Consider the following 24,013-nt stretch of genomic DNA (forward strand, 5'->3'; position numbering starts at 1 on the left):
AAGACAAAGCCAGAAGCTACCCAGCAGCCCTTCGCCCTCACCTCCGTGAATGGCACAACTAGACAAGCGGGCCCGGAGTGGCTGCAATCCAGCGTCTGGAGCCTAGGGAGGAAGTTGGTGGGTTGGCGTCAGTCTGGGCTCCACAGCGAAACTGAGTAAAAACGCATCGCGAGAAAACACGCAGCTAATCAAATGTCGGCAGAAGACGGAGACTGAGAGATGTGGGTTGGGTGCAGGGAGAGGCAGTCTGGAGGGGATGGAGGGGAAAAGACGTCCCGGGAGGCCTTGACTCAACAGGCAGTGGGGTGGGTGTGCGCGGTAGTGCAGATCAGAGCAAGGAACATTCCGGAGCCAAGATGCCGCCGCTCCCACGCGCCCTCCCGGCTGGACGCTGGACGTGGGGGCCAGGGTGGTATTGGGCTCGGTGCCTGGGGACAGAGCAGGGCCATACAGGGCTGGAGGGGGTGGCGGGTGGGTGGCGGCAGTGACAGTGGCAGCTTCGAGATGATGAATTTCTCCGGAGTTCTTCCCAGGCAGTTTGGAGAGAATTCAGTCCTCGTGTTGAATGCATTGTGTGGACAAAGGCAGCAGTGACAGAAGGACCGTGATGGGTGGCAAGGCTTCACTCAGGAGCCGGGCAGCATGGTGGCAGGGGAGCAAACCAGGGGGACCCAGAGCTGGCGGTGAAGGAGGACGGGGTGGGGGAGGACGGAGGAGGACGGGGAGGATGAGAGGACTGGGGAGGGGTGGGAGGGTGAGGGAGGATGGGGGAAGATGAGGGAAGGGGAGGCCAGGGGAGGACAGAGAGGATGGGGGAGGATAGGGGAGGGGGAGGGAGGACAGGGGAGGACTGGGGAGGACAGGGAGCGGGGTGTGGGACCCTGGCTGGGTGGCCCCACGCGGTGAAGGTCTCTGGAGCCCCCCCACCCCGAGAGGCCCCGGGGAATGCAGAGCGAGCAGAGCTCAGCGGAGGGGGCGGCAATAACAATGTTTGCTTAAAATAAGAACGGGAGAGAAGGGGCCTAACGCAACCCTCCCCCGGGTGAGCCCCGGGATTCCTAAAGCAGCACCGTGGCAGCACAGGCATGGTGGCCGTGGGCAGGCGCTGGCGCCTGGGAGTTTGGGACTTCGAGGACCCTGGACTGGACGCCTGTCACTGACCACCAGCCAGCTGGCCGCCCTGTTGCCTTTTCCTCCACCTGGCTGCATTGCGTCCCTGTCCATTGGCCCGCTGCCAGCGGCCAGTCTCCAGCTCCCCTGTGCTTTCAGAGTGGTGGCCCACCCTCCAGGAGCACAAGGTTGGGGACAGGTGCAGGGCCTCTAGGGGACAATGCAGATGGGAGGTGGAGGGCTGGGAGGGAGGACCAGGTAGGCCTCCAGGAGGAGGTGGCATTTACATGGAGGTAAAAGGAGCACGCGTGTGCATGCACAAAAGACATAGGAGATTGTCAGAGACAGGCAGAGAAAACCCTCCTTCCTGGTGGTGCAAGCGGCAATTAGTCCACCCACCGAATGGCGTTTCCTCAAGAAAAACAAGGGAACAGGGCCTACCTAATGCCATTCCATCCAGGGCTACACGAAGCCCACGTGCAGAAGAGACACTACTGCTCACATGCACCGCGGTATGGTGGTGACTGGCTGGGATAGGCCTGCGTGCACAGGGAAACACTCTGTGGCCCGGAAAGGATGCAGCAACACAGAGCAAGCAGAGTTCACTCGTGACGTGACGTGGCGTGACGTGACGTGACGTAGGATCCTACACTGCTGTCCCAGGCGCATACACATCCTTCTCTATTCCTGGGGCTGACGGCTCTAAGGGGTGGAGCCAGGGAATCTGGGGGCAGGTACGATGGCTAGTTCCTCATCTGAGCCCCATCCAGGGAAGCTCAGAGAAGCTCCTTGAATGAATGAATGAGTGGATGAGCGAGCGAATGCATGAGTGGATGAATGAGAAAGTGAATGACCTTGTGAATGAATGAATGCGTGAGGGAGGGAGGGAGCCCTGAGCTCAGCCAGGGCACACTGTAAGTGTTTAGTCCTTCTATGAGCTCTGACCCTTGTCCCTTGGAGCCGCTCTCTGGGTACAAAGGTGGAGCCTGAGGTGGAGAGATGGAGTTGGGCTGGATCTTGTTCATCTCATTTCAGCTCGACTGATTACCAATCGCCGGCCCCAGGGCCCTGCTCCTGGGGTCCCATGTCCAGGCCCAGGGGGATATCCCACTTGCCAAGTCACCACCACCTCCGCCTCTGTCCATCAGGGAGAGGTATGATGTCCGGTGTCTCGCACACAAGCACAGCACTCTCAGCTCGGACAGGCACACTGGAAGCTGCCTATGCCCAAACCAAGACTGGATATTCCACGAACCTGTCCACTTGTCACCACAGGGGCCCCTCTGGCTGCTCAGCCGCGTCATGTCTGACTCTGGAGGTCCCACAGGCCTCCGTGCATGCCAGCCACCGCCACCTAAGCCCCGGTGACCACATCAGGACATTTGCCAATCACCACCTACATCTCAGCCAGGCTCGGTTAAGCAGAACGGATCTGTCTGGAGACAAGAAAGACTGCGCCACGTAGGCCCCTGGCATGGACCTGGCTCGGGCCCTGCGTTAAGTGGATGTATAATTTAGAATCTGCAGCAGCCAGAGGCCAGTGTCCAAGCCCCGAGCAGAGCAGGAGTCAGTCAGGAATCTGGGCGCATCTTGAAGCCATAGCCCCAAATCCAATTTCCACCCTGTCCTGGGGACTAAAAGCTTTCTGTCAGCAACTGTGCCGAAGTCACAGATCCAATTAAACCACTGCCCAGCAGCTTGTCGAGAGCAAGGGACAGGCCAGGCTTCTAAGAGGCCGTGGGCCCAGGCACGGAAGTGGGGAGCCCAGCCCAGCTCCCACCTTGCTGAGCGCTCCCGCCTCCAGTCTTTCCCCCGGCACCGCGCCCTCCCCCCGCATCCGAGTCTCCCTGGTCCATCCTCTCCCATTCCAATCATTTCCTCTACCCACCCGCTGGACATCCTTCCAGCGGCCCACCCTGCCGTGTGCCCAGGGCGGTCTCCTCCCTGCCTTCTCTGTGGCCACGCTTGTGGCCTTCCTGTCTCGGTCTTGCCATCCTGGAGTGCAAGGGAGTTCCCACCCAGGGCTCTGGGCCACAGGACTCCAGCTGGGTGGCCTCTCCTCAGCCAAAGGGCCCTGAGCACAGAGGCCGGCCTGGCTGCCCCGCTCCCCCAGCCCTGGGCCCCTCCCCGCCCAGCAAGCCCTTCACCTCTGACTTCCGGCCACGATTCTCTCCAGGGATGGTGGTGGCCCCGTGCCCTGCCCTGACTCCACCAGTCTGAGCACTGGCTGGGGAGGAAGGAGCGGCCGGGAGAGGGTGCAGAGGGGCTGCAGGCCCTGCCTGTCCTCACATGGCGATGGGAGTTCGTGTTAGCAGTGGGATAAGCCACTTTGTCACCCCGGGGACCTCAATGTCTACCAGAAATCTGGGCCCTGCCGATGCAGACTCTGCCCTGGCTGGAGCGATGTCTCTGTGCTTGCCAGACATCTGTTTTTGAGAAGAGAACAGCTTCTAGCCCAGCCTGCCTTAGAATCCGTGACCAGGATCGCTTTGCTCTCTCACCGCCCAAGTGTGCTTTGGGTTTGGGTATTTCCTGGGTCTGGTGAGGTCCCATACTGGGGCTCAAACTCAGTCTTGAGCTCCTGCTTAGCTTCTCACGTGGTGGTGGAGTTCTCACACTGGAGCGTCTGCTCTGCTTCTAGCTATTTTTTGCTGGTTCATTGGAGGTAAGAGTCTCAGATTTCTTTGCCAGGGCTGGCTTTGAACCTCAATCCTCAGATCAAGTAGCAAGGGTTACAGGTGTAAGACACCAGCCCCCAGCCCCAAGCCCACGTGCACTTCTAGAGCATCAAGACCGCCATGCAGCCCTAGGCCCGTCTGTGTGCCTGTGTGCTTACGGACCCTCACACAGCGGGTGGAGACTGGGTGTGGCCAGCCTTTGTCTGAGCCGGGAGAGCTGCAGCAGCAAACCCTAACCTTGGCTTGTCCCTTGGCATTGAAGGCCAGCTCTGAGCCAAGGTTCCAGCCAGAGCTAGTGCTGTAGGGAATGCATGACCCCAGAAAGGCCTGCACCGAGACCCTGGCCAGTGCAGGCAGGCCCCTGGGGGTAGGGGACCCTTCCACCAGCCACTCTGCCACCTTTGCCCTTCTCTTCACCCCGTGCTTGGTGGGGCTAGAGACCTGTCCTCAAGTCCGTTGTGAGTGGCTGGCTCGTGTGGGGTATGCTTAGTAATCGGGCAACAGGAAGTCCTGAGAACACGGCTCATGACTGCAGTCCTGTCCTGCCTCCATCGAAGCTGCCCAGCTGGGGAGGACCAGCGGCTCCCCTGCGCGGCCGAGGGCTCACCGGGCTCAGGTCCTGGCTGATGCCCAGGTGGGCACTGGTCGAGCACACTGAAGGGTCCATCTGCACTCCCCATCCCTTGTCTGGCCCTCCAGCACCACGGGCGTGGACAGCTCCTCTGGCCGGCCCTCCTCTCCAGTCTCCGCCATTGCCTTCCATTCCAGGTGGACAGAGGCCTGCGACTGCGCCATCCCGGCCCACTGAGACGCCCTATGCAGAAACTCCTGGCCACCTGTCCCCCGCGGTCTCTTAGTCTCTGGAGCAGAACTGGGGACAGGACGGGGGGTGATGAGACGTAGGGGGAGCAGAGGCTGTGAGGGTGCTGGCCGGAGGGGGTCTGGCAGCGGGCTGGGAGCTGACCAGCGGGAGGTGCTCATGTCCACACAGGGACAGGTGGCGAGAGGAGAGCAGGTGGTTTCCAGCAGCCAGGACAACTGATGGAGATGTGGGTCTCCTCCTCACAGGACAAGGGGGGTTCCAGCACCCCGCTGCCCTGAGCTCTACAGGACACCCTCACCGTGGGGGGGGGGGTTCCCAGCACCCCGCTGCCCTGAGCTCTACAGGACACCCTCACCATGGGGGGGTTCCCAGCACCCCGCTGCCCTGAGCTCTACAGGACACCCTCACCGTGGGGGGGGTTCCCAGCACCCCGCTGCCCTGAGCTCTGCGCAGGGCTCCTCATTCTAGAAGGTTTGCTAGAAATCTCAAAGGTCAGCTGTTCTCACATTTCTAGCACATATCGATTGTGTCTGGGCTGGAGAAAAGCATGGAAGAGCTCTCAGCATCACTGCTGCTCTGCATGAGGGACGCGGGAGAGGGGCACCCTGCACCCTTCCATGGGCCGGCACTGCCCTGGACCCTGCAGGTGTCCCCCCACACCTGGACCCCGCTGGGCCTGGGGCTGAATGGAGCCAGCTCCCCTCTGTGAAGAGCGGTCCACACAGCCCGGGCCCAGACAGCCACAGAGGGCACAGCAAGTCTGAGCAGAGACAGGGCGGCCTGCTCCCTGACCCGGGCTCCCCAGGGCCCAGAGCACAGCGGAGACACCAAGGTGGAGAGGCTCATGGGTACAGAACGGGGAGGTGAGGCTGAGGGTGGGAGGGTGGAGGAGCTCCCCAGGTCTGGAGCAGCTTTCCTCCTCTCCCCCTCCCCCTTCCTCCTCTCCCTCCTCCACTCCCGCTCTCCCCCTCCCCCTTCCTCCTCTCCCTCCTCCACTCCCGCTCTCCCTCCTCTGCTCCTCCCCCTTCCTCCTCTCCCCCCTCCACTCCCGCTCTCCCTCCTCTGCTCCTCCCCTCCCTCTCCCCCCTCCACTCCTGCTCTCCCTCCTCTGCTCCTCCCCTCCCCTCTCCCTCCTCCACTCCCCTCTCCCTCCTCTGCTCGTCCCCTCCTCCTCCTCCTTCCTCCTCTTCCTCCTCTCCCTTCCTCCTCTCCCTCCTCCCCCTTCCTCCTCTCCCCCCTTCACTCCACTCTCCCTCCTCTGCTCCTCCCCCTTCCTCTCTCCCCACTCCACTCCCGCTCTCCCTCCTCTGCTCCTCCCCCTCCCCTCATCCTTCCCTCCTCAGGTCCTCTGTTACTGCTTGGTTTGAGCTCCTGAGCTGAAGCCCCAGGAGCCCAGGCCCGGCTGCTGCTGTCTGCTGTCCCTCGGGTGAAGCCACTCCAGGGAGCCAGGGCGAGGATGGCCACGCTGGACAGCTCGAAGGGGCTGGGAGGGGGTCCTTCCTCACCCTGTCCAGGCCCGACAGCCCTGTGCCTGGGGGGACAGGCCAACATGGCGGCTTTGCAGGTGTAAGGAGGGGTACTCTCAGCCCCTGCCTCTTGTGAAGTGTGACTCTGGGCTGTCGCTGAGCCGGAGTGGCCGAGAGGTTTAGTACTCACTGTGAGGGGGAGGCTGGCCTCTGCGTGCAGGTCCCAGGGCGGGCAGAACTACCCACTCTGCCTTCAGAGGAGCCACAGCAGGACAGCCCTGGCCCCCAGGCCTTTGCTCCAGGCTCTGAGTGTTGGGTGCCCTGGCCTTGCTGGGCTCCAGGCCCTCACTAGGCCTGGAGCTCCTCAGAGCCGCTGCTCTGCTCTGAGGCCCGCCCGCCCTCTTCACGGAGCCCTGCCTGGACTTGCCACCCTAGCAGCCAGTGCCAGGGTCCCATGGACGGCGGTGCCTCTGGCGCTGGGCCTGGCACCTCCAGGGGTTACTGAGCAGGCAGTCATTAGACAGGAGAACGGAAGGAAAGGGGCTTGGAGTCTCTGTCCATCTCAGCTGCAAGCCTGCAATGGGGGGGGGGGTACACTGCATCAGAAAGTGGCAACTGCCATCCCCAGAGGCCTGTGGGGGGTGGCACTTAAGTCAGCGCCACGGCAGCCTTGAAAGTCCCCTCTTGGCTGGAGATAGCGCCATGGCTGTGGGCTGGACCCCCAGCATCTGGGCGCCAGTCCACAAACCTGGCCTCCCCGAGCACACGCCTTGCAGAGGGCTCTAATGAGAGCCGTTCATTAGAGTGGCAGCTTCACCGCTGTGCGGCGGGGCACCCCCCCAATAATCTGGGGTTGGCAGCGCGTGCTCTTGGGAGGATGGTGTTCTGGGGTTTTATTTGGAGATTTTTCCTCCCTGTCGGTGGTGCAGGAGGAGCCGGGCTGAGCACTGCAGCACCATGCCCCAGAGGGATGTGGGGCGGACATGCGCCCCTTTGCTCCTGAGGCTGTGAGGTTGAATGTGCATCCGGAGCTGACAGCGGGCAAGGAGCGGGGGTGAGGGGGCGCAGCCCACCAGTGTGTGCTGGGACCCTGTGCTGGCCTTGCTGGCCTCTGTGCAGAGTCAGGCCCTGCGGTGGTGTGCTCTGACGCCCCCCTCCCCGCCCTCACGGTAGCTGTAGGGGGAATGGCATTTTGTAACTTCATGGTGGGGACAAAAGTCAGATGAACAGAAAGCCGGCCAGGTCTGTCAGTGCAGTGTCTGGGATTTGCTCACTGGCGTCTCCTGGAGGACCGGGGTTAGGGCTGGGAGCTGAGGGAAGGTGCGTCTGCAGCAGACGCCAGCTTGGAGCAGCTTCCGGAGAAGGGCCTCCAGAAGGAGGCTTTCTTCTTATCTGTCTTTGGAAAGAAACAGGACGGGAGAGAGTGTTCTTTTGCGTTAGCTGCTTCTTAATTGCCTTCAGCTCAGAAATGTTTCTCCAGGCAGGCGGACTGGGGCTTCCTGTAGCCTCCCTCCCTCCCTCCTTCCCTCCCTCCCTCAGGTGCAGGCCAGGGCCGTGTCCAGTGCTGCGGCTCACACTGGGGTCTCACTGTCCACATTCACGTCATGCCCGGAGCTGGCCAGCAGAGGTTGACCAGCCTGCCCAGGCAGGGCCAGCCTGCCGTTTCGCCTGGCCCTTCTGGTGGTGGCGAGGCGGGCACAGGGACCCCATCCACAGGAGGCAGGCATCTCTGGGCCCCACGGGCAGGTTTTCAGGCAGGGAGGGCCCCCCGCTTGAGGGTACTGCCCTCCCACCTCCACCTGGGGGCCCCGGGCCCTCAGTGGTGCCCAGCAGGCTCTGGCATGCCACCCCAGGGCAAGCCCCTCAGAGGGTAAAGCCCCCCAGGTCTGCGGGGGGCGGGGATGGGGGCTTCTGCCTGCACTCGGTAGGTGCTGAAGCAGAGCAGGTGGCGGGATCTGTTCCGAGAAGTGGAGGGGGGGCAGAGGAGGCATGGGGGGACGTCCCGTCCTCAGGCCTGGTCTTCACGCTGGGGGACCAGTGTGCCTCAGCCCCCATTCTGCTGGAGCCGAAGGCAAGCCATTGCCTGCTGTTCCTGGCCACCGAGCCTCTCCTGCGGGCTGATGGTGGAAGCAGCGCTGCCGGGTGGCTGGTAGTTTTCCATCATTGCGGCAGAGCAGCCTCCCTAGAGGCCAGGTCAGCGGAGAGGAGCCTTTTCCCCAGCTCTGAGCAAAGAGGCCGGGATACCTTTCCAGAACCTTCCTGGCTGGGGACACCAGCCCCTCTTCCTGCCGTCCGTGAGTCCATGGGGCCAGCTGGCCCTCCGTGAAGAGGGAGATTCTGGGCCTGGAGTATGGCCTAGCGGTCATAAAACCCTGGGTTCCATTCCTCGGTACCACATACACACACAAAAAGCTAAAAGTGAGCTGGGTGCCGTGCTCAGGTCTGTCATCCCAGCTACTCAGGAGACTGAGATCTGAGGATCCAAGTTCAAAGCCAGCCAGGGAGAAAAGAATCCGAGATTCTAGAAAACAGGAGGTGGGGCTTGGCTCAAGGGTAGGGTGGTAGCCTTGAGCTGAAGAGCTCAGGAACAGTGCCCAGGCCCAGAGTTCAAGCCTCATGACTCAGTACCCCCCCGAACCCCCAAGAAAGGCCGGAAGTGGTGCTGTGGCTCAAGTGGTAGAGTGTTAGCCTTGAGAAAGTCCAGACAGTGCTCAGGCCCAGAATGGGTGAAGAAGGAGAAGAAGGAGAAGGAGGAGGAGGAGGAGGAGGAGGAGGAGGAGGAGGAGGAGGAGGAGGAGGAGGAGGTAGAAGAAGCAGAAGCAGAAGCAGAAGCAGAAGAAGAAGAAGAAGAAGAAGAAGAAGAGGAGGAGAGGAGGAAGAGGAGGAGGAGGAGAGGAAGAAGCAGAAGCAGAAGAAGAAGAAGAAGATAGAAGAAGAAGAAGAGGAGGAGGAGGAGGAGGAAGAGGAGAGGAGGAGGAAGAAGAAGAAGAAGAAGAGGAGGAGGAGGAGGAGGAGGAGGAAGAAGAAGAAGAAGAAGAAGAAGAAGAAGAAGAAGAAGAAGAAGAGGAAGAAGAAGAAGAAGAAGAGGAGGAGGAGGAGGAGGATGAGGAGGAGGAGGAGGAGGAAGAAGCAGCAGCAGCAGCAGCAGCAGCAGCAGCATCTTAGTCTGCAAAGCCTTTCTTGACCTTCGACGCCCCCTGGTACCCTTTGGGATCTCGGTGGCTCCTCCACTGACGGAGACATTAACTAGTCACAGGGGACAGATGGGAGGACACCGCAGCTTAGTTTGGCTGTGAGCTCCAAACAGCCCTAAAAAGTGGAGTCTCCCAGGTCAGATGTCACCTTGATGGCTCAGAGGGCATGTGTCCACGGGACGGTGCCATGTCCACCGGGGCAGGCTCCAGCCGCCCCCAGGGCCAGCCCCTCCTCAGGTCCCAGCCCCCCTGCCCCCTCCCTGCCAAGGACTGCTGCTGCTCGTCTATTTACCCATCGATGGCCTTCTGGCCGCCTCTGGTTTTCTGATCTTGTGAATATTGCCGTGACAAACGTCACCCAATCAAAACCCAAACACAACACACTTGGCCAATGCACAGATGAGGAGACATAGCTCTTCTTAGAAAGAACAAGTGCCGAAGCCAGGCGTTTCCAAGGGACCCCCTCTCCTGGAGCCAGCCCCCCTGCCCCCCACCCCTGGCTCTGCCACTGATGGCCACGGATGGCCCCTTCCCCCAGGGACACAGGGTGGGACCACAGAGGATGTGGCCACGGCCCCACAGCCCCGTGGATCTGCCCACAAGATGTTGGGTCTCTGCACCTAGCCCGGACACCTTACAACCCGCCCCCCGCCCCCCCCCCAACGCAGACCAGACTCATTTCAAGCAAGTACAAGTAGGGTCCTCACAATTCAACTGGGAAAACCAAGGCTGGAGGTGGGGAGCTGCCCTGTCCAGAGCTGTGCACGGGAGCCCAGCACCCATAGGATGAATATATGGGGACACGGGAGGAGCCTTGGTCTCCGTGCCAAGGACAGAGGCCTCAGAAGAGCAGCCATGCCACGTCTGGAGGGGACACTCTGGTCCCGGGCAGTGGGGTTTTTTGGATTTGTTTTGTTTTTCGTGGGTCATGGGGCTTAAACTCTGGGCCTGGGTGCTGTCCCTGAGCTCTTCAGCTCAAGGCTCCCACTGTACCCTTGAGCTAAGCCCCACTTCCCATTTTCTACAGGTTAAAATGGGAGATAAGAATCTCAGGTCCTTCAGTGCCCAGGCTGGCTTTGCACCTTGATCCTCAGATCTCAGCCTCCTGAGAAGCTGGGATGACAGGTGTGAGCCACCGCGCCCAGCCCGGGCTGTGATTTTGACGCCGGTGGCCGGTGCCGTCGGCAGCTCTCCTGGCCCAGGCCCTGTACCTAAGGGCCCACCTGCTCCTCGGAAGCCGCCCGCCCCAGCCCCACGCTGGCAGCCGGGTCAGGCCACAGGCCCTGCACACTGCCATCTGCAGGGCTGGGTTTGCTGTGCGGTGAGACGTGATGCCTGCCCTTACTTTGTGACCATTTGCATCCCCGACGCAAGGGGAAAGTGATGTGCATAACCCGAGTAAAGAGAAGACATGCAGCTTATTAAAAGGCCTGGGCGCCGTCCTTCGACGAGGCTGGCAGCGTCTGGGAAAAATGAATCAAGCACCCTGGGGACCTCGCCGCAGCCTGGCCAGCTTCGCCTCATGCGCTCAGGCTCTGGTTCCAACTCTGGGGCCACTGACCTCGCCAAGTCCCCCTTCTGATAGGGGCCTTTCCCACTCTGAACTCCTGGGCAGGGTTCGCCTCCGGCCATCCTGGACGTCTGCTGCCCGGGGGATCTGAGGGCAGAGGATACCTGCAGCCCTGGAGGAAGCACGGTCCTCTCGGAGAGGTGGGCAGTGCTGGCCAAATGGAGGAGAAGCCCCTCGGTATGGACGGCTGGCGGTGGGAGCGGCTCACCTGAGGGCCCTGGCTGAGTGCTGTGGTCTGGCCCAGGGGGCCTCGATGTGGGGGCCGAGCTGGGCAGAGTGGCTGGTGACCGGGCAGGCTGCGAGGACAGGGCTGTGCTCGGCTGTCCGTGGACCCCAGGTGGGGGGCCAGGCAGGCCACTCCGGATTCTCTGTGAACCACACCACAGTAGCTTCGCTGCTCCTTCCTGTAAAACTATGCTCTTGACCTATGTCATCCATTTTGAACACAAGTGTGCAGGCACGTAAACAACCACCATCTGCCAGCCCACGACGAGGCACAAACACACATAACTTATTTGTGCCAATGAATAATTCCGTGGATAGACATCTCCCCCCACAGCCGAGGCTCCAGGCACAGGAGCTTGTCAATCACCCCAGATGCACCCTCCTGCGTGGGGCGCCAGAGGGAGGAGGCAGGAAGACAGGTGCAGCGGGCCCTCTGACCCGCAGGCACTCACTGCAGCGGAGGAGCGGAGGAGGCCGGACCGGGCTTCCGTTCCGCCCCAGACTGCTGCCCACTACGGCCTTTCCTGACTGCGACCTACAGCCCACGTCACACTGAGGCCCCACACTGCGGGCCAGACCTGCAGTGACAACTCTGCACCCCAGACAGCTGTGTGCCCACAAAGTGGTGAGATTCACAGCGTCCCCACACAGACTGCACCTGTGCCGCCCAGGGGCCTGGCACCCTGCATAGCCCCTTCTTAACCTAGCCTGGCCTCATGGTGTCAGGCAGACACAGGCCACTCAGATGGGGATAAAGGAATCGGTGTCTGGTCCTGGCCACAGTTACCACTGAACTGCCCAGGGCCTGACGACTCATGTGCTGCGGGCCCATTGTTCATCGGTACTAATGCTGTGGAAACACACAGGTGGGTCCACACCCCCACACACGTGTCCATCCAGGCGCCTGACACAGCTGGCCCACGGCGCTGGGGACATCCTGCCAGTGGGGAGGTGTGGATCTCAGCTCCACTGTGGATCGCAGGGCTGCAAGCATCTCTTACGTCTCCAGGTGACCAGTGCTCCCGTGGTATGTGCCCAGTGCCCGGGCTCAGCTGCCTGGAGACCAAGGCCCAGCATCACACCAGCCTGCAACATAATTGGCCTGTGCACTTGAGGACCTGTGAGGTGAGGAGAAGTGCAGGCGAGGACACATGGACGTGAGGACCTGTCTACGTGAGAACCTGTGTCCATAAAGACCTGTGTGGATGAGGACCTGGGGACATGACCACTGTGTGTGTGAAGCCCTGTGCTTGTGAGGACCTCTTCACGTTAGGACCCGTGTGTGTGTGTGTGTGTGTGTGTGTGTGTGTGTGTGTGTGTGTATGTGTGATGGCCTCTTCACGTTAGGACCCGTGTGTGTGTGTGTGTGTGTGTGTGTGTGTGTGTGTGTGTGTATGTGTGATGGCCTCTTCACGTTAGGACCCGTGTGTGTGTGTGTGTGTGTGTGTGTGTGTGTGTGTGTGTGTGTGTGTGTGTGATGACCTCTGCAGGTGAGGCTCTGTGCCCGGGAGATCTTGCACAGGTGAGGTCCTGTCTTGGTTGGAGACCTGTGCAGTGAGGAAGGGGGCTGTTGGTGGCAGTCTGTGGGAGGAGGCGCAGGCCCCGGGCTTGGGGTGTGGCGTGACTCAGTCAAGCTTCAAGCTTGGCTCTGGGGTGGCGGGAGTGGACTTTGCCCTCCATGGCTGGCCTTACCACCCATGAGGAACCTGCAGTGTGCCGGGGTGAGACACCCCCAGGCACACCTGCAGGTCCCCAGGGCTTCTGTGGAGCGGCTCCCAGAGCCCCCCGAGCAGGCGCCGCGGCCCTCGCCCGGCCCAGCCCTCTTCACCCGCTCCCCTCTGGCGCTGTGGGTTATTGGTCTGTGGCAAAAGCAACCAGATCATCTCCTACTTGAGTCCATTTGAAAGCAAAAACAGTCAATTTTGAATAAGGCTTCATTTGAACTCATTCGAAGGGGCTGATTTTGTTTAAATTCGATTTCCCAGCGCACACTGGGAAATGGGTCACTTGGTTATCTGTCACTACAAACATCTGGGATTTCATATCTCGGGTGGGGTGAACTTCATGGCCACCTCATTGTTCTGGGGACGTCACCAAGTGGGAGCACTCCCCTTGCGAAGGGCAGGGGCAGGGCCAGGCAGGCAGGCGGGGGGGGGCGTCCACGGAGCCTGGAGGGCTCGCTGCGGTGGTGGGGTGGGGCCGAGCGGGTGGTGAGAGCTCTGAGGTGGCATCTCTTCCTCAGCGTTCCTCTCTGGACCTGTTCGCTCATCGGTGCAGTGGGGTTTGAGAAATGAGCACAGACGGCCCGGCCCGCACCCTGCAGAGGTGCGCACAGCAGATGCCAGCTGCTGCCTGCGCGCTGGTGTTACTGTCCACCCTGAGTCCCCCCACCCTGCCCCGGGCCCCAGAGCCGGGGGGGGGCTGTGGAGGTAGACAGTAGACAGCCGCCCCCCGGCCCCACTCCCCCAGCTCCACCAGGGTGCTGCTTCACTCCCGAGGCCTTCCGGAGAGGCTGCTTTCCAGAGCCACAGTCAGTCAAGAGCTGAATACGGGAGGGAGAATCCACCCACGGGTATTTGAACAGCCGGCCCGGCAGACGGCCGCCGGCACGTGAAGTGGAGCAGCCCCCACAGTGCCAGGGCCCAGGAACCGTGGCCAGAGCCGCCCCCAGCACCCTGAATCCCCCATCAGGCACCCCCTTGACTGCCCAGTGCGGCCTGGGGCACCGGCAGCCCCCTGATCCCCGGTGGGCACACAGAGGCTCCTGGGGGGGTGGGGGGTTCTGTGTGAGGGAAGGCCCATTGCCCAGCGTCTCCTGGCGGAGACAGCACGCTATCCACACATCTGGCTTCCTGCATGGGGACATCAGAACAGGGACCTGGACGAGGGATGCAGGACTGGGTGCTGGGGCCCCGGGGTGTGCCAAGGTGAGGGTGAGCTGGCACAACACAGCAGGCAGGAGTAGGCCACCATGGTGGGGTGGGAGCGGCCGGGGGGAGGGGAGGACAGGAGGGCAGATAGGGAAGGCTGGCCTGGAAGCTTAGCAGGGAATGGACCTGGGGCCCTGGGAGCGGGTGGGAAGGAAGGCCAGCACAGGGTCGGGGCTGCCGGGATCTGTGACCCCAAGAACCCTTCCCACGTGTGGTGTGAAGGCCTCACAGCCACTGTCCCTACTCCCAGACACTGGGCCATTCCCCCTGTGCCCCCGTCCAGTGTTTGGGGGAGCATGGCTAGAGCTGGGCCTGGGATGGGGTTTACCCATTTTCTCACCCTGGGGGCTATGACGTGGCTGCCCCTTTGAGGCTCCCTGAGGCCCGCAAGACTCCCCCTGGGAACAGGCCTAAGGAGGCGTGTCACCTTCCAGGTAGGTCAGCTACAGATGACCCTTCTCTAGCCTTTTCTACCAATCTGGCATCCATCGTCCATCCATCTGTCTGTCCATCCATGTGGGGTGTGTGTGTGTGTGTGTGTGTGTGTGTGTGTGGTGTACGTGGGGAGGGGGGAGGTGCATATACCGTTTCCTTTGTCTCCATGGCTGCCAGGCAGCTCTGGAGAGGTATCGTGTTTAAGAGCAGGTCACCTTGTACCCCATTCTTTGCCATTGCTCCCATTCTACCCTGCACACCCCATTTCTTATCTTGACCGTAATGTTTCCACTGTGCAGAGGCCTTCCCTGCGAGCAGCCTCCTGGCAAGAAAGATCCATGTTTTGGGTCCCCACTGTTTTCATTTCAAGTCTACAGCTGACTCTGCTTCCCAGGTTGACTCCGAGGAGTCCGGCAGCCCCCCGGGGGGGGGGGGGCTCCTGGTCCTGTGGCACCCACCGCCTGCTCCTGGGTGGCCTGTTCTCCCTCCGTGGGAGCTGGGGCCTGCCTGCCTCCACACCGGGCCTGGAGGTGACCCCACCTTCCTCCTCCAGGGGCTGCTGGTGGCATTAGGGGGCGGCAGGGAGCTGACAAAAGAGCGGAGACTTGTCAAACCAGACGCTTGCAGGCGCCTTGTGTTTTGATCTGATGCTATGCTGGAATAGTGGAGCCTTGTCGGTGGATGTGATGTAAAAATACAGCCAGCTGCCAGCACCACCAGGAAAGGCGGCCCCCCCTCAGCTAGTCCCGGGCACCGGGCACCGTGCCTGCCTGTGCCCCCCGCCCAAGCTGAGCTGGGGCGGGCAGGCCTCCATCCCGCCTGCACGCCATAGGACGCCTTCGCTCCCATTCCACCGAGCTGGAGAAGGGTATTTGGGTTCTCCTCCCCCTGCTACAGGCTCACAACTGCCTCCAGAGCTAGCAGAGACGCATGCCGTGAGCCCCTGGCCCCCGGCTGGCCTCCTCCACCGGTCACAGTGGGTTGCAGGGCACACAAAGGTCTCTGTCATGTCACCGGGCACGAGGCTGGGGCGTACAGCCAGGGACCCCACCACTGGGCCTTTCTGGGCCTGCGGTGCAGGCTGCCTCCTCCCCCGCTGAGGATTCTGGCTACACTATGGTCTCTGAGTTTCCACAAGCACAGTCACGTGCTGGAGAAGGGGCCTGGTTGGTGGCTCCCCAGTCTGCAGGCGGGGCTCGCTGCAGTCCCAGGGAGGCTGTGTCACCCCACGTCACCCAGGAAATAGTGGGGAGAATCCAGCTCATCTCGGTTTAGCCAGCTGACAAGCCACTCCTGTAGGCAACGGCCCTGCCCAGCAGTGGGCAGCGGCCCGCTGAGGAGGGGGTGAAACAGCCCCGCATGGCCCATGGCAGCAGGCAGGACCGGACACTCAGATCACGAGATTAGGAAAGGAAAAATGAGAGTTTGTTGACGGTCCCCGAGAGCTGCTTGCAGGGGCCCTGCCACTCAACACCCAGCTGGAGTGACCAATCACACAGCTGCCAACCTCCACGGGCACAAACACGAGCCTGGCGCCCCACGGTGCCACGGCCTCTCCCCTACCTAGAGGGAGCTGCCTTGAGCTGAGGGAGTCTCGGGGTTCTGCATCCTGACATTAGCCTCTTCTCACCCTCCGCCTCACACATCCCTCCAACCTCCCGCAGCCCTACCCAGGCCAGGTGCACCTCTCTGAGCCCCAGGAAATGAGCAGGTCATAACACTGAAAGCCAAGCGAATGGAACGGCAAGGAAAGATGTCCTGGTTGCCCTGGGGTCCTGAGATGGGGACAGGGTCGTCTCCCCATCTCGCCAGCAAGCTGGAGTTCATTGTGGATGGACAGCCAGTCGTGGGGCTCTTCTAAGGTGTGGTGTCTGTCCGGGTCATTTTCTAGTGGCGTTTGCCATGGCCCCCTGGCTGTGGGCAGGCAGGACCAGACCGCCCGTCTGACACGGCCTGGGCAGCTTCCAGAGACCCCGTTTATAGGCTGGGAGCAAGGCCAAGATAGCAAGGCCCTGGCGGCAGGCCTTTGGACACAGACTTTCTCCTCAACCCGCTCCAGTCTGTTTCCGTACTTTATCTGCGCCTGCACACAGTAGGCGAGCATGTCACCATCGTCTGGGCTGGTGCGTGCTGAGGATGCAGCTTGGGGGGGGGGGGCTGAAGGGCAGTTCAGATCAGATGTGGATCTTCTCTTGTCCTGGACTCGGGGGTGACCCTTTCCCGGTGAGCCCCTGGACCATGTCAGGCTCAGGACAGATGTGTGGGTCCCTGAAGAGGTGCATGCTGGGGGAGGTGCATATGGGAAAACCTAGGGGCTGGGGAGGGAAGGAGGCCCCACAGAGCCAGGATGAAGTGGTCACCCCAGCTACCCCACGAGCTGCTGGCATCTCCAGCTGGGGCCAAGAGAGTCTGTGGGGTCCAGACCTAGAGTATTTTACAGCTGGGAGTGAGGGCAGAGGGTGGATGGGACCCCAGGGAAGCCACCCCCAGCACACCCTGCTCTGGGCTGCCAGGACCCTGGCTTTGGTTTAGAAATGGTCGCTGATGGCCATTCGAGCTCTCTCTCTGGCCAGGCCCAGCAAGCCAAGGCCTCAGATCTGGCGGAGTGGGTGAGGACATGCCTGGCTTATCTGGGGGTTGAGAAGACTGCCTCCTGGGACGAGCCCCAGCCCCCCATAATGTCTGAAATGGCAAGCTCAGGGGACTGGCCTGAGGTTCTCTTGAGGCCTGGACTTCCCCGCCGGCCCTTCTCTAAAGCAGCAGATGTTAGAGGGGTGGGGTGCTCCAGGAGGCTGCGGCCCCGCCCCCCACGTCTAGATTTGGACTCAGCTTGGGCCCCATGCTTTTGCTTCCTAGCTGTTTACAGCACAAGCATTGGAGTAGGTATATAAGTAATTTAGGGCCTGTTTTTTTAAGGGAAGTCCCCTTCCTCATCATGAGGGATCTGGAGTCCCCAGTGCCCTCCCCTCCATGCCTGGGCTGGACTAGAAGGGGTCTTAACCCTGCCTGAAGCACCCACAGCTGCAGCCAACGCTTAGATTACAAAGGTTTATTTAGAAAATAGTTTGGTTGTTTTGGTTCCTTTTTTTTTTGGCAAACACATACTCTCAGGAATCCGATGGTCAGCTGCCCTCTGTGTCCTACACGCCCAGGCGGGGCCCCTGTTCGCAGGGGACACTGGGGCGTGTCTGGGGAGGCTCCTCCCTCCTCCTCTGGGGGTTGGTGACCCCCCCAGACCCCTGAGCTCAGGGTCACAGCCCGCAGAGCCCCGCAGAGAGCGGCCCCTGGCTGAGCTGGGGAGGCACAGGGTCTCCCCTGTCTCCTCCCGGCCCCCCGGGCCTCACTGCCTGAAGCCCCGGCGGCGGCGCCGTCGGAAGAGGATGTGCTTGAAGGAGCGGCGGAAGTCCTGGTTGAAGACGGTGTAGATGACGGGGTTGAGCGAGCTGTTGCAGTAGCCGATCCAGAAGAAGAACTTGAAGAGCGGGTCGGGCAGCTGGCAGGCCTCGCGGCAGATGCCGTACAGGCTGTAGCTGAAGAAGAAGGGGAACCAGCAGAGCACGAACACGCCCATGACCACGGCCAGCACCAGCGTGAAGCGCTTCTCGCGCGCCTGGGCCACCTTGCGGCGGCACACGCTGCTGCGCGCGCGGCGCCGGCGCGACAGGAAGAACTCGACGGAGCGCGCGCTGGCGCGGGACGCGCGGCCGGGGCCGGGGGAGCGGGCGGCGGCGGGCGGCGGGCCGGCCTCGGGGGCGGGGGCCGCCGCGGGCCCCGGCGCGTCCCCCCCGCCGCCGCCCGGCCCCGCGCCCGCGCGCCGCCGCCCACCCCGCCGCAGGGCGCCCCGGCGCCGCCGCCTCTCGGCCGCGCTGCTGTCGTCCGGCTCCGGCTCCGGCTCCGGCTCCGCGGCGGCGCAGTGCCCGTTCTCGCCCGCCGCCGCCGGGCCGTTGTCCGTGGCGGGCGCCGCGCCGTCGGGGCCCCCGCCCAGCGCGCGCGTGCGCAGCTTGGCCACGCGGTAGATGCGCGCGTAGACCAGGCCCATGATGAGGCAGGGCGCGAAGAAGGAGCCGATGCAGGACGACAGGATGTACCAGGTCTCGTCGTAGAGGCCGCACTGCGGGTAGGCCGCGCCGTCGGGCTGGCGGAAGAAGGAGATGAGCGGCGGGGAGGAGATGACGGCCGAGATGAGCCACACGGCCACGATGGTGGCCTTGACGCGGCGCGGCGTGCGCTTCAGGTTGTACTCGACGGCCTGCGTCACCGACCAGTAGCGGTCCAGGCTGATGGCGCACAGGTGCACGATGGACGAGGTGCAGAAGAGCACGTCCAGCGCCAGGTACACGCCGCACCACACCGGCCCGAAGTACCAGTAGGCCATCAGCTCGTTGGCCAGCGAGAAGGGCATGACGAGCGTGGCCACCAGGATGTCCGCCGACGCCAGCGACACGAGGAACAGGTTCTGCGGGGCGCGCAGCGCGCGGCTGGTCAGCACGGCGATCACCACCAGCACGTTGCCCACCACGGTGAAGACGATCAGGAAGCCCACCACGGCCGCCAGCCCCGCCACGGCGCCCGCCGAGTACGGGCCCGGCGGGGGGCCCCGGGTGCCCCCCGAGGCGTTGGCGCCCGCGCCGCCCTCACCCGCGCCGCTCGCGTTCGGGCCCGGCGCCTCCGCCGCCGCCGCCGCCGCCAGCGCGGCCGCCAGCGCCGGGGACGCCATGGTCCTCGCGCCGGCTACGCGGTCCTGCCCGGAGCCGGGGCGCAGCCGCCGCAGGTCGGGCGCCGCCGGGCTCGGGTCGGCGCCCGCATCGCCGGCGGCCCGTGGCCGTGGTGGCCCGGCGGGCGGCGGAGAGCGAGGCTGCTGGGCTCCCCGCCGCCGCCGGCGCGCGCGCGCGAGCGCGGAGCTGGAGCCGGAGCTGGGGAGAGCGCGGGGCCGCGGCGGCGGCGGCGGCGGGGGAAGGGGCCGGGCCCGGGGTCCGCGGGGCCCCGCCCTCGGCCCCGCTCACTGGGGGCGCCCGGGCCGCGAGCCCGCGGCGACGACGCGGCCCCGGAGCCCGGCCGGGGCGCAGGCTGCGGGCGGCGGCGGCGGCGGCCCAGGCGCTCCGCCTCCCATCCGGCTGGCTGCGGCCAGGCTCCTCCGGGCCCCCGCGCCCGGCCTCCGGCTCCAACTTTACTTTCCCGGGCTGGGCGCTGGCACCGCCGCGAGTCCTCCCGTCCCGCTGCTCCCGGGCGCGGGCGTCCCGCGCAGCTCCGCACCGACCCCGCGGGCGCCGCGTCGCCGCCGCCAACGCCGCCGAGCGCTCGGCGCGAGTGCCGCCGCCGCTCGGGCTCGGCTTCCAACTTGGGTCGAGTGGCGCGGCGGGGCGGGCACGCGGGGCGGGGCGCCGGGCCGGGCCGGGCCCGGGGGAGCGGGCCCCGGGGAGCGGGCCGGGAGCCGCAGCCCGCGGCCGCCTGGGCGAGCCTGCCCGCGCGGCGCCGGGGAGGAGCCCGGGGCGGCGGCGGCGGCGCGGGGCGCGCGCCCGGCGAGGGCGCCCCCTCCAGGCCCGGCCGCGGCCTGCAGGCCCGGGCCGGCGCCCAGTGCAGAGGCCTGCGGCGGCCACGGGCTGGAGGCGCCTCCTTCCGCCCCTCTCCCGGCCCGGTGGAGGGGGCGAGCCCCGCGCCCGCGCCCCGCGTCCCGCGCCCCGCCCCGCGTCCCGCGCCCCGCCCCGCGTCCCCGCCCTGCTCTCCGCGCCCCACGTCCCCGCCCCGCGCCCTGCGCCCCGCGCCGCCCACCAGGCTCTGGCCCTGCCGAGCTGGGGGTCTGCGCTCCCCCAGAGCCACCTCCTCAGCCAGCCTCAGTTCCCTCCTCTGCGCGCTCCCCTGCGCTGCCGGCATGAATCATAGCCACGGTGCCCGTGGAAGCCCTGGGCAGGCTCCGAAGCTCTGCACCCAGGTTGGCAATTATTGAAGAAGTTAATTCTCAAGCTGCGTGACCCCGCATTTAACTGCTCTGCGCTTCACCGCCGGGGTGTGTGCGAGTGTGTTCAAAATCAGCCCCTTGACAAACTTCACACTCAAGGGCTCCGCGATGGGCGGCTTTGCATGAGCTGGCAGACTAAGGAAGAGCAAACGTGGGGCTCCCTTCCCCCATCTCTCCCACAGAGGTGCCCCCCTCCCCCCCAGCCTCAAGTCTGTGGGAGACACATCCCCAGGGAAGAGGTGGCTGGAAGGGACAAGCTGGCTGACATTTCCCTGCTGGGATCTTCCAGAAATGAGCTCCCTGCTTGCTCTCTCCCCTGCAGAATGAGACTGGGCAGATTGGAGGCTGGGGGAGGAGGGGTGGCTTCTACCTGCCCAGGAAGGCATTCCAGAGGCTGGCTTGGAGGGAGCCCCTCACCTGTGCGCAGGCTGCAGGCTGCCTTCAGCCCCTGACAATGGCTGCCTCTGGCCCAGAGCTTCCACCAAGTCTGAGCAGTCAGCTTGGCTCCTCTCCACCGCCCTGGCTCCCAGAGTCAGCCGCCAGCTGAGCTGTGTGGAAGCCCCCACTTGCCCTGTACTTTCTTACTGGCACTGGTCTTCACCCGGCTAGCCTTAGTGCACAGGGCAAGGAGAGGCACAGCCTGACCTATGGGGTGAGGCCCCAGACTCCTCTGCCTCCCTTGGGGGTAGTGACAGACTGAACTTGATACTTGATGGGGAGGATGAGACTCTCAGGAGCTCTGAGCCACGCTCACCACGGCAGGAGTGGGCTTTGTCCTGGAGGCGTGAGGAACAGAGGAGGACTCAGAAAAGGGCAGGGGCACTGGTCAGACGCAATTGCCCGGCAGCTGGTCAGCCACGTGGGCCTCCCCAGCATGGGAGCATCTCCTCCTGTGAGCAGTGCTCTAAGGTGTGCAGGGTGAGATGACAGTCCATCTGGGTCCTGCCTCCATTGCCAGCCTTGTGTTTACAAGCCACGGCTGCCCGGGCACAAGGCATTTGAAGGAAGAAGGGAACAGAAGACCTGGGCTTGATGCCAACAAGACTTCATACTGCCCGGGAGCTGTACTCAAGCCCAGGCCAGCCTGGGTCCTCAGGAGGCCTGGCCAGTGAGTAGCTCAGGCCCTTGGGAACAGCTGGCAGTCTGCCCTCCTGGCATAAGTGATCAGGCAGGGTGGGTGTGGACGGGAAGAGGGGGAGATGAAGGAAACCCCCCCACCCTGTGTCCTCGGGCTGGGGAGACAGTGGCTGAAGCGTATTCAACTGCTTGCAAAGAGCCAGCAGACCCCTCCACCCAGACACAGGAAGTCAGGCCTGCCCACTGCAGACCATCCTGCAGCGAGCCAGCAGAGCGTGCCCAGAAAGACTCCTGGCCCAGGGGTGGCCAGAGTCCAGGCCTCGCTGGGCACGAGCAGGAGTTTCCTGTGGGGTTCGGGTGGCCCTGGGGTAGTGGTAGGGAGGCTGAGCCCATGCCAGGGCTGTTAGAAGGAAGGCTCTGGGTGTGGGGCACTCGCAGGGTGCCCTCTGCTCACTTGGAGTGAATGGGCCCCAAAAGGCCAGGGTAGGGCCATCCAGGGCCACACAGTGGCAGGACGCTGAATCCTGGCCCCTGCTGCGGTGCCAGATCCTGGCTGTCCCTGCAAGGGGACCTGGCTGCACCACTCCCGGGAGACACTCAGGTGTGACATCACTCAGGAGCAGCCTTCAGCACGGCTGATGGAGCTGTCCCTGAACCACGTGCTGTACACACCCCACCCCACACACTCACGCGTACACACATATGCACATACACCTGCCTAGGAAATGCAGTATTTATGTGTGCACACACAGCCATGTGTGAGCCCGTTCCTGTGTACACACGTTCCTTTACACGTCCACGGTGCATCCACACAGTGTCCACACATGCACCGTGTGCCCCACATACACAGAATGCACACTGCCTGTGTGACCGCGCTGGTGTGTGGCCAGCCGTGCATGCTCATTACCATCCCTGTGCGTGTATGCAGTGTACACACTTCTACTCACAGACGCACACCTCAGCTCTGAGCAGTACACCGCCCATCAACTGGGTGGCTCTCCTGCTGTCTGAGCCTCAGTTTCCCTTGTCTCGGGAAAGCACTGTGCAAGGTAGTTCTAAGGCGAAAGATGGCTGAGTTTCTCCCTTCTCCCTGTCCTAGGAGGGAGTTTAGGGAAGGAGCACAGTGCCTGGCCTGCCTGCCTTTGTCCTCAGCTGGCGCCCACAGCTGCAGGAAGCCATCTCTCCATGGCTGGGGTCAGGGTGGAGGGAAAGCAGGAGCTTCTGTCTCAAGAGTGAGAGGACATGTTCTCCCTTACAACAACATTTCTCCCTTAGGTGTATTTGAAATTTCATTTTTAAAGAGGAGGCAGGAAAAAAAATGAGGCTTCTTACCCTTCCGTGAAGAATTCCAGAACCCAATCCATCTTGTCAAGATGTGGCAGGGATGGGCAGAGGGTGGCCTGGCCCTGGGTGCCCCGCCTGCAGGCCCAAACCATCGCACATGGATCAGCATCAAGGATTTGGCACCGTCCAGTTGCAGCAGAGCCGGCAGAAGCCCTGGAGGACAGAGCTGCCCCTGGGGCCAGCCGGGCTCCACACCAAGTGTGATAGATTAGAACAGCAAGTCGGCGTCTTCTGGAGTGCACTGGCCTGCTGGGGCTCAAATGCCCACTGGCTTCCACATGTGCACGTGTGGGTTCCTCCTGGGCCTTGCCCTCACCCGCCTGCACCCTCGTGCTGGCCCCAGCACAGCCTGTGCTCCCCTCCCTCAGCTGGCACCCCGGTCTTCTGAGTCGGCTGGGTGGCTCATTCAGTCTGCAGACATGGCTAAGCAACATCGTGTGCTCCAGCAGGGCACCTCCCACTGCGGGCCCCCCCTGCTGGTCCTGCAGCTTGGACTCCAGCTACCTGGTTCTGTCTGTCACTTTGGGAGGCCACTGCCCTTTCTAGCTTCATTCGCTGCTGTGCAGGCTCCACCGAATGCCAGCGCGCTCTTGGCTCGGGGCCAGTCCCGGCAGGAGGCTCTGGGGAGGCCCCAGGGCCAGCCGGTGAGACTGCCCTGAGCACAGACCGGCGGTGCCCAGACCGGGGCACGGCCTGCCTTCCCGTGTGGCCATGCACATACGTGATGCTAGGGCCTGCCGCCATGTCCTGTGAGGAGGAGGTGCCAAGGGCAGGGACGAGCAGCACACGCCGCCGCCTTGTGCCTCCACGAGCACAGCCCCGAGCCTTCCTGAGCGGGACTCTGGGCAGCTCCTTGTTGATGTCTTTTGGGAGGAAGGTTCCGGAACTTGAAAGGAACATGTCCTAAAGAGTGTACCGTCCACAGCCCTGTTCTGGCGCCTTTGAAAAGTGACCACCATGCCAGGGAAAATACCCCCCGCTCCCAAGCCACTCAGGACGTGGCCTACAAGGTCCCCCGAACCACAAGGGACTTGGCAGACGAGACATGAGCTGGGTCTCTTGGCCTGGGTTGAACAGGAGGCCTGAGGGCCTCAGCAGCTCTGATGGAAGAGGAGGACGGGAGCGTCCCAGAGTGAGGGGACGGGGTCCAGAGGCCAGGGGAAGTGGGACACTCGGCAGCCAGTATCCCCAGAGAGACAGCCCGT

The 24,013-nt window shown here is 63.3% G+C and overlaps 1 protein-coding gene across 1 annotated transcript; it reads right to left on the reverse strand.

Annotated features, from left to right (window-relative positions):
- Nucleotides 1–17,465: 17,465 nt before the first annotated feature.
- Nucleotides 17,466–19,148, reverse strand: Adra2c (adrenoceptor alpha 2C). The gene has a single exon (XM_090344125.1). The coding sequence runs from the start codon at nucleotides 19,146–19,148 to the stop codon at nucleotides 17,772–17,774; it is 1,377 nt and encodes a 458-aa protein (XP_090200251.1). The 3' UTR covers nucleotides 17,466–17,771.
- Nucleotides 19,149–24,013: the final 4,865 nt, after the last annotated feature.

This window comes from Megascapheus bottae, chromosome 13, assembly GCF_031878675.1.
Source record: "Megascapheus bottae isolate mThoBot1 chromosome 13, mThoBot2.hap1, whole genome shotgun sequence".
NCBI classification, from domain to species: domain Eukaryota; kingdom Metazoa; phylum Chordata; class Mammalia; order Rodentia; family Geomyidae; genus Megascapheus; species Megascapheus bottae.

Bases quoted from the DNA above. Each gene is read 5' to 3' on its own strand.
- Adra2c (XM_090344125.1), bottom strand. From the start codon at position 19,148: ATGGCGTCCCCGGCGCTGGCGGCCGCGCTGGCGGCGGCGGCGGCGGCG.